The 14,780-nt window shown below is 36.2% G+C and overlaps 1 protein-coding gene across 5 annotated transcripts in view; it reads left to right on the forward strand.

The window, feature by feature from the left end:
- The first annotated feature begins 484 nt into the window (after positions 1–484).
- Positions 485–14,780, forward strand: part of si:ch211-63o20.7 (Serine/threonine-protein kinase pdik1l-B-like) — a 76,510-nt gene continuing 62,214 nt past the window's right edge. For 4 of the 5 annotated variants that reach the window (XM_061886547.1, XM_061886543.1, XM_061886546.1 and 1 more), the window contains exons 1-3: positions 485–641; positions 7,173–7,889; positions 11,142–11,367. In XM_061886547.1, the coding sequence (XP_061742531.1) occupies positions 7,194–7,889; positions 11,142–11,367 (922 nt within the window). In that variant the 5' untranslated portion in view covers positions 485–641; positions 7,173–7,193. The remainder of the gene's footprint in view (positions 642–7,172; positions 7,890–11,141; positions 11,368–14,780) is intronic. The other variant, XM_061886544.1, reaches the window with a different exon arrangement.

A 14,780-nucleotide genomic window follows, 5' to 3' on the forward strand; every position in this document is an offset into this window, starting at 1 on the left:
TGTGAGTTTTCCTTTGTCGTTGTTGTTTGTGTTGTGGTTTGTGCAGCCCTTTGAGACACTAGTGATTTAGGGGTATATAAATAATCATTGATTGATTGAGTGATGAAAGTTTTTTTTATTTATCTATACATTTTTATTGTGTATATTTACTTGTTTTTTGTCTATTTGTGTTGTATATGTACTTGCATAAAAATTGTTTATATATATATATTTAAATATTAAACTTTGTTATTATTTGAAATAGTGTAATATATTGGAAGTCTCTTAATTTGTCTGTAAATATGTACTATTTGTGTGTTCAATTGTTCAATAAATAACAACAAAAAAGGATCGATGCTCGTTTGTCAATACTTCATAAATTAAAAAAATATAAAAAAAAACTTCCTTCACCGGATGCGTGTAAAAAAAAATTCGAATCAAATCCCGCCCACTTCTTCAAAACCACCAATCACAACACACGCTTTGCCTTTTGCAGCCAATTAAAAGCCGCGTTTTACCCAGCGCGGGATACTCTGAATACGGAAGTAAGCCGTTGTCATGTTGTTTTGTTTTACGTGGCGGAAATACGCAGCAAAACTGCTATAATGCGAGGACGTTTGTGATTAAAGACACTTTTTGGTGCTTACTTTGGAACTTTAAAGGTATGTTTGAAATGAAAGAAGTGTAGTTGTTGTATTGCAAGACGCTAATACAACTCACGTCGTGTCTAAAATAGAGACTGACGTCTGGTTTTAGTTTTAAAGAGTTTGCTACTAACGACACATTATATCTAGTTTAAGTAGTGTTTTTGTTTAAAATGTCCTATTTACATTATTGACATGTGTTGTAAATGTTACTAACTACACATTATATCTAATTTAAGTAGTGTGTCTTTGTTTAAAACGTCCTATTTACATTATTGACACACGTGTTTTAAATGTTACTAATTACACATATCTAGTTTAAGTAGTGTGTTGTTTAAAACTTCCTATTTACTTTGACACACGTTTTGTAAATGTTACTAACTACACATTATATCTAGTTTAAGTAGTGTTTTTGTTCAAAACCTCCTATTTACATTATTCACACATCTGTTGTAAATGTTACTAACTACACATATCTAGTTTAAGTAGTGTTTTTGTTTAAAATGTCCTATTTACATTATTGACATGTGTTGTAAATGTTACTAACTACACATTATATCTAGTTTAAGTAGTGTGTTTTTGTTTAAAACGTCCTATTTACATTATTGACACACGTGTTTTAAATGTTACTAATTACACATATCTAGTTTAAGTAGTGTTTTTGTTTAAAACGTCCCATTTACATTGACACACGTTTTGTAAATGTTACTAACTACACATTATATCTAGTTTAAGTAGTGTGTTTTTGTTCAAAACCTCCTATTTACATTATTCACACATCTGTTGTAAATGTTACTAACTACACATATCTATTTTAAGTAGTGTGTTTTTGTTCAAAACGTCCTATTTACATTATTCACACACCTGTTGTAAATGTTACTAACTACACATTGGATCTAGTTTAAGTAGTGTTTTTTTAAACGTCCTATTTACATTGACACGTGTTGTAAATGTTTACACATATCTATTTTAAGTAGTGTGTTTTTGTTTAAACGTCCTGTTTACATTATTTCCACACGTGTTGTAAATGTTACTAACTACACATTATATCTAGTTTAAGTAGTGTTTTTGTTTAAAACGTCCTATTTACATTATTGACACACGTGTTTTAAATGTTCCTAATTACACATATCTAGTTTAAGTAGTGTTTTTGTTTAAAACATCCTATTTACATTATTGACACACGCGTCGTATATGTTACTAACTACACATTATATCTAGATTAAGTAGTGTGTTTTTGTTTAAATTGTCCTATTTACATTGACATGTGTTGTAAATGTTACTAACTACACATTATATCTAGTTTTAGTAGTGTGTTTTTGTTCAAAATGTCCTATTTACATTATTCACACACCTGTTGTAAATGTTACTAACTACACATTGAATCTAGTTTAAGTAGTGTTTTTTTAAACGTCCTATTTACATTGACACGTGTTGTAAATGTTATTTACACATTATATCTATTTTAAGTAGTGTGTTTTTGTTTAAACGTCCTGTTTAAATTATTCACACACGTGTTGTAAATGTTACTAACTACACATATCTATTTTAAGTAGTGTGTTTTTGTTCAAAACGTCCTATGTACATTATTGACACACGTGTTGTAAATGTTACTAATTACACACTATATATAGTTTAAGTAGTGTATTCTTGTTTAAAACGTCCTATTTAATTATTCACACACGTGTTGTAAATGTTACTAACTACACATTGTATCTAGTTTAAGTAGTGTATTTTTGTTTAAAAACATTTTTTACATTATTGACACAGTTGATGTATATGTTACTAAGTACACATTATATGTATGGTTTAAGTAGTGTTTTTGTTTAAAACGTTTTATATACATTATTGACACACGTGTTGTAAATGTTACTAACTACACATATCTAGTTTAAGTAGTGTTTTTGTTTTAAACGTCCTATTTACATTGACACACGTGTTGTAAATGTTACTAACTACACATCTAGTTTAAGTAGTGTGTTTTTGTTTAAAACTTTTTACATACATTATTGACACACATGATGTAAATGTTACTAACTACACATATGTAGTTTAAGTAGTATTTTTGTTCAAAACGTCCTATTTACATTATTGACACAAGTGTTGTAAATGTTACTAACTACACATCTAGTTTAAGTAGTGTGTTTTTGTTTAAAACTTTTTACATACATTATTGACACACGTGATGTAAATGTTACTAACTACACATATATAGTTTAAGTAGTATTTTTGTTCAAAACGTCCTATTTACATTTTTGACACACGTGATGTAAATGTTACTAACTACACATTGAATCTAGTTTAAGTAGTGTGTTTTTGTTTAAAACTTTTTATACACATTATTGACACACGTGATGTAAATGTTACTAACTACACATCTCGTTTAAGTAGTGTTTTTGTTCAAAACGTCCTATTTACATTATTGACACACGTGTTGTAAATGTTACTAACTACACATATCTAGTTTAAGTAGTGTTTTTTTAAACGTCCTATTTACATTGACACACGTGTTGTAAATGTTATTTACACATTATATCTATTTTAAGTAGTGTGTTTTTGTTTAAACGTCCTGTTTACATTATTCACACACGTGTTGTAAATGTTACTAACTACACATATCTATTTTAAGTAGTGTGTTTTTGTTCAAAACGTCCTATTTACATTGACACACGTGTTGTAAATGTTACTAATTACACAATATATATAGTTTAAGTAGTGTATTCTTGTTTAAAGCGTCCTATTTAATTATTCACACACGGGTTGTAAATGTTACTAACTACACATTTATATCTAGGTAGTGTATTTTTGTTTAAAAACATTTTTTACATTATTGACACAGTTGATGTATATGTTACTAAGTACACATTATATGTATGGTTTAAGTAGTGTTTTTGTTTAAAACGTTTTATATACATTATTGACACACGTGTTGTAAATGTTACTAACTACACATATCTAGTGTAAGTAGTGTTTTTGTTTTAAACGTCCTATTTACATTGACACACGTGTTGTAAATGTTACTAATTACACACTATATATAGTTTAAGTAGTGTAGTCTTGTTTAAAACGTCCTATTTAATTATTCACACACGTGTTGTAAATGTTACTAACTACACATTATATCTAGTTTAAATAGTGTATTTTTGTTTAAAAAATGTTTTTACATTGACACAGTTGATGTATATGTTACTAAGTACACATTATATGTATAGTTTAAGTAGTGTTTTTGTTTAAAACGTTTTATATACATTATTGACACACGTGTTGTAAATGTTACTAACTACACATATCTAGTTTAAGTAGTGTTTTTGTTTTAAACGTCCTATTTACATTATTGACACACGTGTTGTAAATGTTACTAACTACACATCTAGTTTAAGTAGTGTGTTTTTGTTTAAAACTTTTTACATACATTATTGACACACGTGATGTAAATGTTACTAACTACACATTGAATCCAGTTTAAGTACAGTGTTTTTGTTTAAAACTTTTTATATACATTATTGACACACGTGATGTAAATGTTACTAACTACACATATCTCGTTTAAGTACTGTGTTTTTGTTTAAAACGTTTTATATACATTATTGACACACGTGATGTAAATGTTACTAACTACACATATCTAGTTTAAGTAGTATTTTTGTTCAAAACGTTCTATTTACATTGACACACGTGTTGTAAATGTTACTAACTACACATTATATCTAGTTTAAGTAGTGTGTTTTCGTTTAAAACTTTTTATATACATTGACACACGTGATGTAAATGTTAACTACACACTATATCTAGTTTAAGTAGTGTATTTTTGTTTAAAACTTTTTATTTACATTATTGACACACTTGATATATGTGTTACTAAGTACAAATTATATGTATAGTTTTAGTGTTTTTGTTAATAAAAATGTATTTACATTCTTGACACACTTGTAAATGTTACTAACTACAAGTATCTAGTTTAAGTAGTGTAGTTTTGTTTAAAACTTTTTATTTACATTATTGACACACTTGATGTATGTGTTACTAAGTACACATATGTATAGTTTAAGGAGTGTGTTTTTCAGTCTATTAAAATATAACTATAGGTGTCAACATCGTGTATGTGCTGAACAATTTATTTATGATTGTTCATCAAAATATAACGATAGATGTCAACAAATGTGTATGTGCTGAAAGAGTCATTTATGATTGTTGCCTTTGGAAAAAAAAAAAAAAAAAATTTAGGTTATGTTTACACTAAGCCGGATAACCCCTTAAAATAATTATTTAGCCTAAGCCCCGTTTCAGCCACACTAAACAAGCGTTCAGGGTTCCCCTCCTCGGACAAATTTTTACACGTGTAAATGCGCCGTGTATTTCTTGAATCTCCGGCTTTTAGCTTTGTATGGACTTATTGATCGTTTACAAACTGAGTGCGGAGAGTAAGTGACGCCAGGAAGAACACACAGCCAGCTTCATAATAAAGCGGTTTCGTTACGCGGAGCTTACCACTGGAAATATGTAGGAGAGTCATCCAGACATTCCAGTGTTTCTCCTTCCGTCTGTACAGACGCTTGTGGAAATCACACATGAATACCTGAAGAGAAAGCGATTGCAGCTATTTGGGATACAACACTTCTCAGACGACAAGAGCACTTTCGAATGTCGAGGTCAGCTGTGATTCTATTTACAAAAAACTTTGTGCATTTGTCAAAGGAGAGTCAACGAGAATGCGGGCTGCTGTGGATGTGATAATAAAAGGTAGCGTTGGATTTGTATTACCTGGCCGTCGAGGGAAGAATATGGAAAATGCCGAATGCGCTTGGACTGGCAAAGCAGACTGTATCCGTTATTGTCCGCCATGTATGTCGCGGACTCTACGTCTAGGTCCAGAGTATATAAAGTCACCAAAAACGAATGGACAATGAAAGTGAAGGCAAAAGAGTGAGGAGTGTCCTGACCAAATATCTAGATCCCTAGATTGATTGTTGTCAAATATTCTTTATCACATTGTGAACTTTCGTGTCCAATAAAGATTCTATTTTTTATTTTTTTTGGCTCAGGGGTAGTTCACTACAATAGGGCCCCACAGCACACTGGATTCCAGTTAATTGAAATACAACAACACTGGATATTGTTCAGATAAGTTAAATTTAACAACTTGCACACAAAGCAACACTGGAAGTGACTATAACGTGCGCATTTTCCGCGCATGCGCATTACGTCGCATTGCGCCAGCTGACAAAGGGGGGAGTGGGTCTTAAACAACCATTGTGTGTGTGTATGTGGACAAGGATAAGGTTAGGTGGGATTTACCCTGGACAACCTTAGACGACAACCTTAGGAGCTGTACACTTTAGACCATGGGTGTCAAACTCTGGCCCGCGGGCCAAATTTGGCCCTCGTGTAATTTAATTTGGCCCTTGAGGCAATATCAAATTAACATTACAGCTGGCCCGCCGGTATTATAACACCGCATTCACCGCTAATACTCATACTTACCAACCCTCCCGATTTTCCCGGGAGACTCCCGAATTTCAGTGCCCTTGCCGAAAATCACCCAGGGCAACCATTCTCCCGAATTTCTCTCGATTTCCACCGAAACAACATCATTGGGGACGTGCCTTAAAGGCACTGCATTCAACGTCCTCTACAACCTGTCGTCCCGTCTGCTTTTTCTCCATACAAACATTGTGTCGGCCCAGTCACATACTATATGCGGACTTTACACACAAACAAGTGAATGCAAGGCATACTTGGTCAACCGCCATTCAGGTCACACTGAGGGTGGCCGTATGAACAACTTTAACACTGTTACAAATATGCGCCACACTGTGAACCCACACCAAACAAGAATGACAACCACATTTAGGGAGAACATCCGCACCGTAACCCAACATAAACACAACAGAACAAATACCCAGAACCCCTTGCAGCACTAACTCTTCCGGGATGCTACAATATTTGAAAATCGATTTTGCATGTCACTATAAAGTTATACAAGCCTTGCTCGTTCAATATTCAATGCAAAACTTGTTTGGGTCCCTATTAAAAGGTTAATTTGTTCAACCTTGGCCCGCGGCTTTGTTCAGTTTAAAATTTTGGCCCACTCTGTATTTGAGTTTGACACCCCTGCTTTAGACGAACCTCAGATTTGCTTTCTTTTTCGCCGTGTTGGTGCTTTTCAAACACTCGTTGCAAACGTGTTTAAGAACTGCAAATAATATCAAGATAATACTTAAACACTGAAAAATAAAAGTATATAAAAAACATTTTAAAGTATTCACTGCGATCTAGTGCATTCTTCGGCTCCGCTCCCTTAGACTCGAATACGTGCTACTTTTCTAGTCGTCGTTTCATAAAATCCTGCGCTCTTCCGCCATTCTTGATTACCTCTCAAGGAACTCTGAAGAAACGTCTATCCTTTTCGAGATTTGAACGATTCGTCCAGCCTTGAAACAACGCAAGCATAGGGCATCCTTTTGCATCCAAATAATATGATGTATTAACTGTGTGTGAGTAATTCCGACTCTTGTGTTAGTGGTTTACTAATGAGTTTCCCTTTGCCAGCAGGTGCAGCTTCTTCGAGAGATGGAGGAGCTGTACACATTAGAAAAGGAAGTCGGGCGTGGTAGCTATGGCGTTGTCTTTGAGGGCCGTATAGCCAAAACAGGACAGCGGGTGGCTGTGAAGCGTCTGTCCTGCAAGAACGCAGAATGCATAGAACTCTACCTGCAGGAGTTGTGGGCCATGAAAGTCACAGCCCAGAACCATGCAAATGTAATCGCGTTGCACAGCTGCCTCCTTCAGACCGGGAAGAGAAGTTTGAAGCCTTTGAAAAAAGGCAAGTTGCCTCTGCATCTAGTGGAAAGTGTGCTGAAAGGGACTGTTGTGGAGACATTGCCACACGGACAGGAGACAGGTTCCCGGCCTGACTCTGGACGGAGAGCCAAGTCTGAGTCCAGACTTCAAGACAAGACCAACACTCTCCCATCAAACGCTTCAAAATCACAAATGCCTACAAACAGACCCGGGAAGAGGTCGTCTTGGAGGGAAGACGAGCAGCCCCTGAGTTACTGCGCCCTTTGGCTCGTGATGGAGTACTGTGACGGAGGAGACTTGAATCACTACCTGCTGTCCAGACCACCTGACGCCCAGCGGAACCACGATGTGGTGCAGCAGCTCAGCAGTGCTGTGGCCTTCCTGCATCACCTGGGTATCATCCATCGAGACCTGAAGCCTGACAACGTGCTTGTCAGCATCAAACCAAATGGCCCTGTTTTTAAGGTAGGTCCTACATTTCCATCAATGACTTGAGCAACATCCAGCAGTCAGAATGACCAAAGGTTGAAAAACAGCATACCAGCAAATAGGGCTTGGCAATAATCACAATTTCCATGTTGGTTTCTCACAATCTTCAAAATGTTTTAATGGCAAAAAAACAACTCATTTTCATGCAAATTCCTGAGCTTGTCGGTGGAATTGATAAGTGAGCGCATTAGTGAGCATGTCTACTAGAAGTTTGGGGTGTCACCCTGGTTGCTACTTTTTGACACAGTGCTAGTACACATGATCAATAATCACTCGACTGGACGAAAAAAAGCGATATCGTTTCCATGCTGACGTAACTGAAGATGGAATCACAGCAGTATCTGCTGATAAACGCAAAATAATAGCAGAGAAATTAACATAAATGTGAGTGAAATGTTACTGTGAAGATAAGCATTTGTTTGGGAAAATATGTACTGTACACTCATTTATCCCCGACACACGTCCTGAAATAGACCATGTGCACACGGAGACTTGAAAGTAGGAAGCTAAAGCTACAAAGAACAATCTTACACACACAACACATCTCATCTGTTGTGTTGTTGTGAACGACATCATGGATGTAACAATCATACACACACAACACATCTCATCAGTTGTGTTGTTGTGAACGACATCCTGAATGTAACATCAATGTACACACCATCATACACACACAACGCATCTCATCTGTTGTGGACGACATCCTGGATCTAACGTCAATGTACAAACAATCATAAACACACAACGCATATCATAGGGACGGCGTGGCGCAGTGGGAGAGTGGCCGTGCGCAACCCGAGGGTCCCTGGTTCAATTCCCACCTAGTACCAACATCGTCACGTCCGTTGTGTCCTGAGCATGACACTTCACCCTTGCTCCTGATGGGTGCTGGTTGGCGCCTTGCATGGCAGCTCCCTCCATCAGTGTGTGAATGTGTGTGTGAATGGGTAAATGTGGAAGTAGTGTCAAAGCGCTTTGAGTACCTTGAAGGTAGAAAAGCGCTATACAAGTACAACCCATTTATTTATTTATTTGTTGTGAACGCAATCCTGGATGTAACATCAATGTACAAACAATCATACACAAACTCATATCATCTGTTGTGGTGTTCTGAACGACATCACGGACGTAACGTCAATGTACAAACAGTTGCCACCTGAGAGTCGCTCTTTTTAACAGCCTCAATTTTTCTCTTTACTCGTCAAGCTCAGAACAGCAGCATACATCGAGCTTTCACAATAATAGCGTGTTCTGCCACATCCAGTCTGACTGCGCTAATAAAATAAATGTTTCAAAAAGTACCTTCAACAAGTATAATGTACTTAAATCACTTATTGATAAATTTATTAAAAAATATATGCTTTGACCTAAAATACCTAATGGGAGGAGAGTTGCATTAAGTTAACATTTTATTCAATTTTATATTTGACACCAAAAGCACGCACTCTATGGTAGTAAAATAAGTGTAAAAGGGTTTAAAAAAAACAGAATTTTTTTTTTTTTTTCCTATTTACACATTTTTATCCAGTTGTACTTAAAAAAAAGTGTGTGTGTGTGTGTGTGTGTGTGTATATATATAATGTATATATGTGTATATATATATATATATATATATATATATATATATATATATATATATATATATATATATATATATATATTAGGGCTGCGAATATTTGGGTGTCCCACGATTCGATTCAATATCAATTTTTGGGGTCAGGATTCGATTCAAAATCTTTTTTTTTTTTCAATTCAACATGAATCTCGATTCAAAAACGATTTTTTTCCCGATTTAGAAGGATTCTGTATTCATTCAATACATAAGATTTCAGCAGGATCTACCTCAGTCTGCTGACATGCAGAGTAGTAGATTTTTGTAAAAAACATTTATAATTGTAAAGGACAATGTTTTACCAACTGATTGCAATAATGTTAATTTGTTTTACCTTTTAAACAAACCAAAAATATGACTTAATTTATCTTTGTGAAATTATTAGACACAGTGTGTTGTCAAGCTTATGAGATGCGATGCAAGTGTAAGCCACTGTGACACCTTTTTTTTTTTTTTTTTTTTTTTTTTTAAATAAATGTCAATAATAATGTCCATGAGGGATTTTTAATCACTGCTATGCTGAAATTATAACTAATATTGATACTGTTGTTGATAATATTCATTTTTGTTTCACTACTTTTGGTTTGTTCTGTGTCGTGTTTGTGTCTTCTCTCAATTGCTCTGTTTATTGCAGTTCTGAATGTTGCCGGGTCAGGTTTGGTTTAGGAATTGGATTGCATTGTTATGGTATTGTTTTGTTGGATTGATAAAAAGAAAAACATTTTTTAAATGAGAATCGATTCTGAATCGCACAACGTGAGAATTGCGATTTAAATTCGAATCAATTTTTTTCCCCACACCCCTAATAAATATATATATATATATATATATATATATATATATATATATATATATATCTATATATTTAATTTTTATTTACAATAAAAAAAAAAAATCATGTTTTCAAATTAATAATTATTTTTGTTATCAAAGGTTCAAGGTGACTTTATCCTTACCCAGAGACTGACACCTGTATATACATTAAAACAAACACAAGTATTAACACTAAACAAATGACAAAGTACTCAACAAGCTGCCTGGAGCCAGGACCACAAAAAGAAGAAAGGACAAGTCACACGAACAATATAAAGAGTCAAAGTAAAAGTTAATAAAAGACCGCTAGATAAAACTACCATGAATTAATAAATATAATTAGTTAAAACGAATAGCTGTGGCTGGAACAAAGCTGTACCTATGCCGAGATGTTCTGCATCTTGGAACCTCCGACCAGAGATTTCTGCTGAGATCATGATGTCAATGTCAGTCAGATACAATCGCAATTAGTCTCTTTGCCATAATCGTGCAAACACCAAGGTTGTATACATTGGCAGCACGGGTTGTGTGGTGCAGGGTTACGATCACGTACCTTCCGCCATCTAGTGGAAGGACATCCAGTTGTCATGACATGACTCTGGCATAGCTAGATAAAGATGTGCAGTAAATAAAGGATAATATTTGGACCATGACATTGGATCTTCCCACTGCTATGCTGGTGAGCTCCAAAAATATTTAGAACCCCAATTAGACTATCACAATGATTTCATGGTTTTTCACTTTTCGCAGGGGGTCTTGGAACAACACCAACAGGTACTTTTAATTTTTTTTTGTCTATGTAGGTAGCAGACTTTGGTCTGAGCAAGATGAGTGAAGGCCTGCTGGATGGTAATGTGACGAGGAAGCATTTCTCCTCGACCTGCGGCTCAGACTTCTACATGGCTCCGGAGGTGTGGGGGGGACTGCCCTACTCGGCCCCTGCAGACATCTTCTCGCTGGGCGTGATGTTTTGGGCCGTCCTGGAGAGAATCACCTTCTTGGAGGAAGGAACCACCCAGGAACAGCTGGGTGAGCCAAGAACGCTTTGTCAATGCCTCCTTTGTACGCCTCTGATCCAAAAGTACAACCGACGGTATATTGAGTTAGTCTAGCATGCCAGTATCGTGGTCTCACCAAGAGGAGTCCTGACGTGGAGGTCAAAAGGGACTCCATTAAGTGGCACGTATTAAAAGTGTCAGATACCATACATCATACGTTCGTCAAGCGTGGCTGATTAATCGTAAATGTAAGTGGCAGCGAGATGATTTTGAAAAGGGACTAAAAGCGTCTCTGTTCCTTTTCATTCAAGATGACCGTGTGTGTGTCCATCTCCCCACAAGCCGCGTGAGAACCATTTCCTAAATGCAACATTAATGAAGATTAATTAGAAGCTGATGCAGGTCAACTCGAAATGAAAGTCAATCAGGTTCTCGTGTGTGGCGGCGTTTGAATCCATGAGAGCGTGCGGCCCGCTTCATAATGAAATGGTTATTCCACAAATGTCTCATTTCCTTCAGGAAAAATGGCTGTGGCCAGAACCGAGCCGCTGGTGGCGGTGAAATCAACCGTTTTCCCCGAGTTAAGTGCCCGAGTCATTGATGCTCTGACGAGGCTGCATGAAAATTCTTATGAGTGGGGAGGTGGGGGTTCAGTAGCTTCCCCGCAAAAAGAAGCCAAACGGAATTTAGTGGATCACGAATCTCCCTGTTTGATCAGGTGAGTAGCAGCCGGGGGAACATATTTTCTTTGACTCGCACACTTATCCCACTCAGCAACTGGGTGAGGATCATATTGTCGCAAGTTAGCATGCAACTAGCCATTACTTTAGATGTCGATTAGTCATTGATTATCGTAACGATTAGTCTGATAATAAAGCATACACATCTAATGGCTCTTTCAATACACTTCCAAATGCAGCTTAAGTTATTTTGGTAATGTTCTTACTAACAACAAAGATGACTCATTCATTCAAAAACATTGCTATATACTGTAACTGTGCTTCTCTGTTACAAAATGTATCATGATGAATAAAATGTTGTCCTTTTTTAAAAATAAAGGAAAGGCAAAGTGCTAAAAAAAAAACATTGTGTATGCATTAAAAAACATTTAAAATAGCAACAACAAAAAACAAACAACAAAACACAAAATCTAACTTCTTCAAAAAGAAAATAATGACGTTTAAAAATCCCCCCACTGGAATATTGATTAACTCTTTGCTGTTTTAGCAATCCACCAGACTCAATGTGTAGAGTTATATCTTTGATTCATTCTTATGATACCTCCACATTGGTGCCTATCTTTCTCTGTGTGTGTTTGTGCGCATGGTTCTTGTTGTTGTTTTACTTCTTTTTTTTTTATTTTCATGCCATTGCAAATTCATGCTGCTTTGAAAAGTACTTGAATTGATGTAGCCCAGTGGTTCTTAACCTGTGTTCGATCGAACTCTGGGGGTTCGGTGAGTCGGTCTCAGGGGTTCGTCAGAGGTCAAGACACACCCGACTCATCGTGTAAATAAAAACTTCTCCCTATCGTCGTATTATGGATACCTCCAAACAATATTCCCTCTAATTTTCCATTTGATTCGCAGGTGTGTAATTTGTTGAGTCCATGCACTGTGCTGGTTTTGTTCTTTGAACAAGATGATGTTAATGCACGGTAAATTTTGTGCACCCGTAAAGAAAACATAACTTTGTCTTGAATTTGGGAAAAAAAATATTTTGTTTTTCACTAAAAAAGGGTTCGGTGAATGCGCATATAAAACTGGTGGGCTTCGGTACCTCCAACAAAGTTAATAACCACTGATGTGGACAAAGTTCAGCTGGCTGACATTGGCTAACGGATGGTTATTTAGTTAACTATTATTAAGTTGTTTTTCCTACAACTTCGTCTCACACTTGTTAGCGAGCGAGGCACAAGATAACCTAACAATCTTACCGAGGTTGAGATTCATCCTCCCTTCAGATGTCCGACATCATGCCTCCACTTTAAATGCTCGCGTGTCACGGGTGTACTGCCATAAAACCCTGCAGTGAGCGAACTCGTCCAAAAGAGGGCGTGAAAGCACAAACCATAAAACACCAATTTAGTGTCTTTGCTGGTTTTTTTGGGGTTTTTTTTTATTATTGAACTGTTCCCTTTATAGCCTGCCATTAGTGAAGAAAATCCATAAATTAGCCACACCGTTTTATAAGCCGTAAGGTTCAAAGCCTAGGAAAAAAGTAGCGTCTTACAGTCCGTAATTTGCGGTAATAGGATTGTGGCAAAAATATCCAGTTCTTGCATGCATTAGTGCAGTGTTTTTAAAGACACAAACCTCCAGCATGGAGGCAGCAATGCTCAACTTCTTCACAAGGCTGACCAGGATATATGAGAAAACATCATACCGATGGACTTTCCAATTCATCAAGATTGGAACATGGACAATGCTGATAATCACATATTTCCATTAGGGCTGGGCGATATGGCCATTTATCAATACCTCTATTTTTAGGCCATGTCACGATGCACGATATATATATCGATATTTTTGCCTTAGCCTTGAATGAACACTTGATGCATATAATCACAGCAGTATGATGATTCTATGTGTCTACATTAAAACATTCTTGTTCATACTTCATTAATAGGTTTATTTTAAACTTTCATGCAGAGAGGGAAATCACAACTAAGTCAATTTACCGAAACTGTACTTATTAAACAGTTATGAATGTTTGTGCCACTGCTTAATGTCATTTCCAAAACAGAGAGTCCAAGAATGTCAGACATTTTAAAACAAACTATTAGTGCACTTTTGTGCATGATTAAGATGACTTATCAAAACAATACTAAATTAAACTGTACGTTTTGTACAGAAAATCACTACAATAGTTTAAAACAAAGTGCACTTTTGTGCATGATGTAACACAAGATAGTTCAATGAGTGTCAAATGTAAATGAGCTGCATATTAGGAAATCAAATAATGTATGTCCTTCGCTATGTGGTAGGTTCCAGCGGACGTTATCTCTCTCTGTTGTTGACTATTTTTTTCATACGGTGTTGATCTGGAAATAGTTTCTTCCGGCATTTTGTTGTTGTGGCACCGAACGGAGATGTTGACATGCAGTTTCAAGCAGTCTTTATTCTTTTAGCGGGTGACTTTTCAAATGATGCTACATTAGCAGCGGTGCTACTTTTTGTAGCAACGCTTTTGCAGCATAATTATTCAACATCTTCCCGCTTGAAGCCAAACCACCGCCAGACGATGGACCCCGTGCTTTTTTTCTTGTGAATTAGTTCTTCCTTCATTTGTTACCAGGTTCGCACCTTCTTTCTCACCTATTACCACTCACACCGCACCGTTAGCATCACAGCTGACGTTACCATGTACCTGGTGCGTTTGTTTTAAGTCTCTGTGAGAAGGAGGGACAAGAAAGCGTGGGAAAGGCATGTCGCGTAATGCCCG

The sequence above is a fragment of the Nerophis ophidion genome, linkage group LG24, assembly GCF_033978795.1.
Source record: "Nerophis ophidion isolate RoL-2023_Sa linkage group LG24, RoL_Noph_v1.0, whole genome shotgun sequence".
In the NCBI taxonomy this organism is placed as follows: domain Eukaryota; kingdom Metazoa; phylum Chordata; class Actinopteri; order Syngnathiformes; family Syngnathidae; genus Nerophis; species Nerophis ophidion.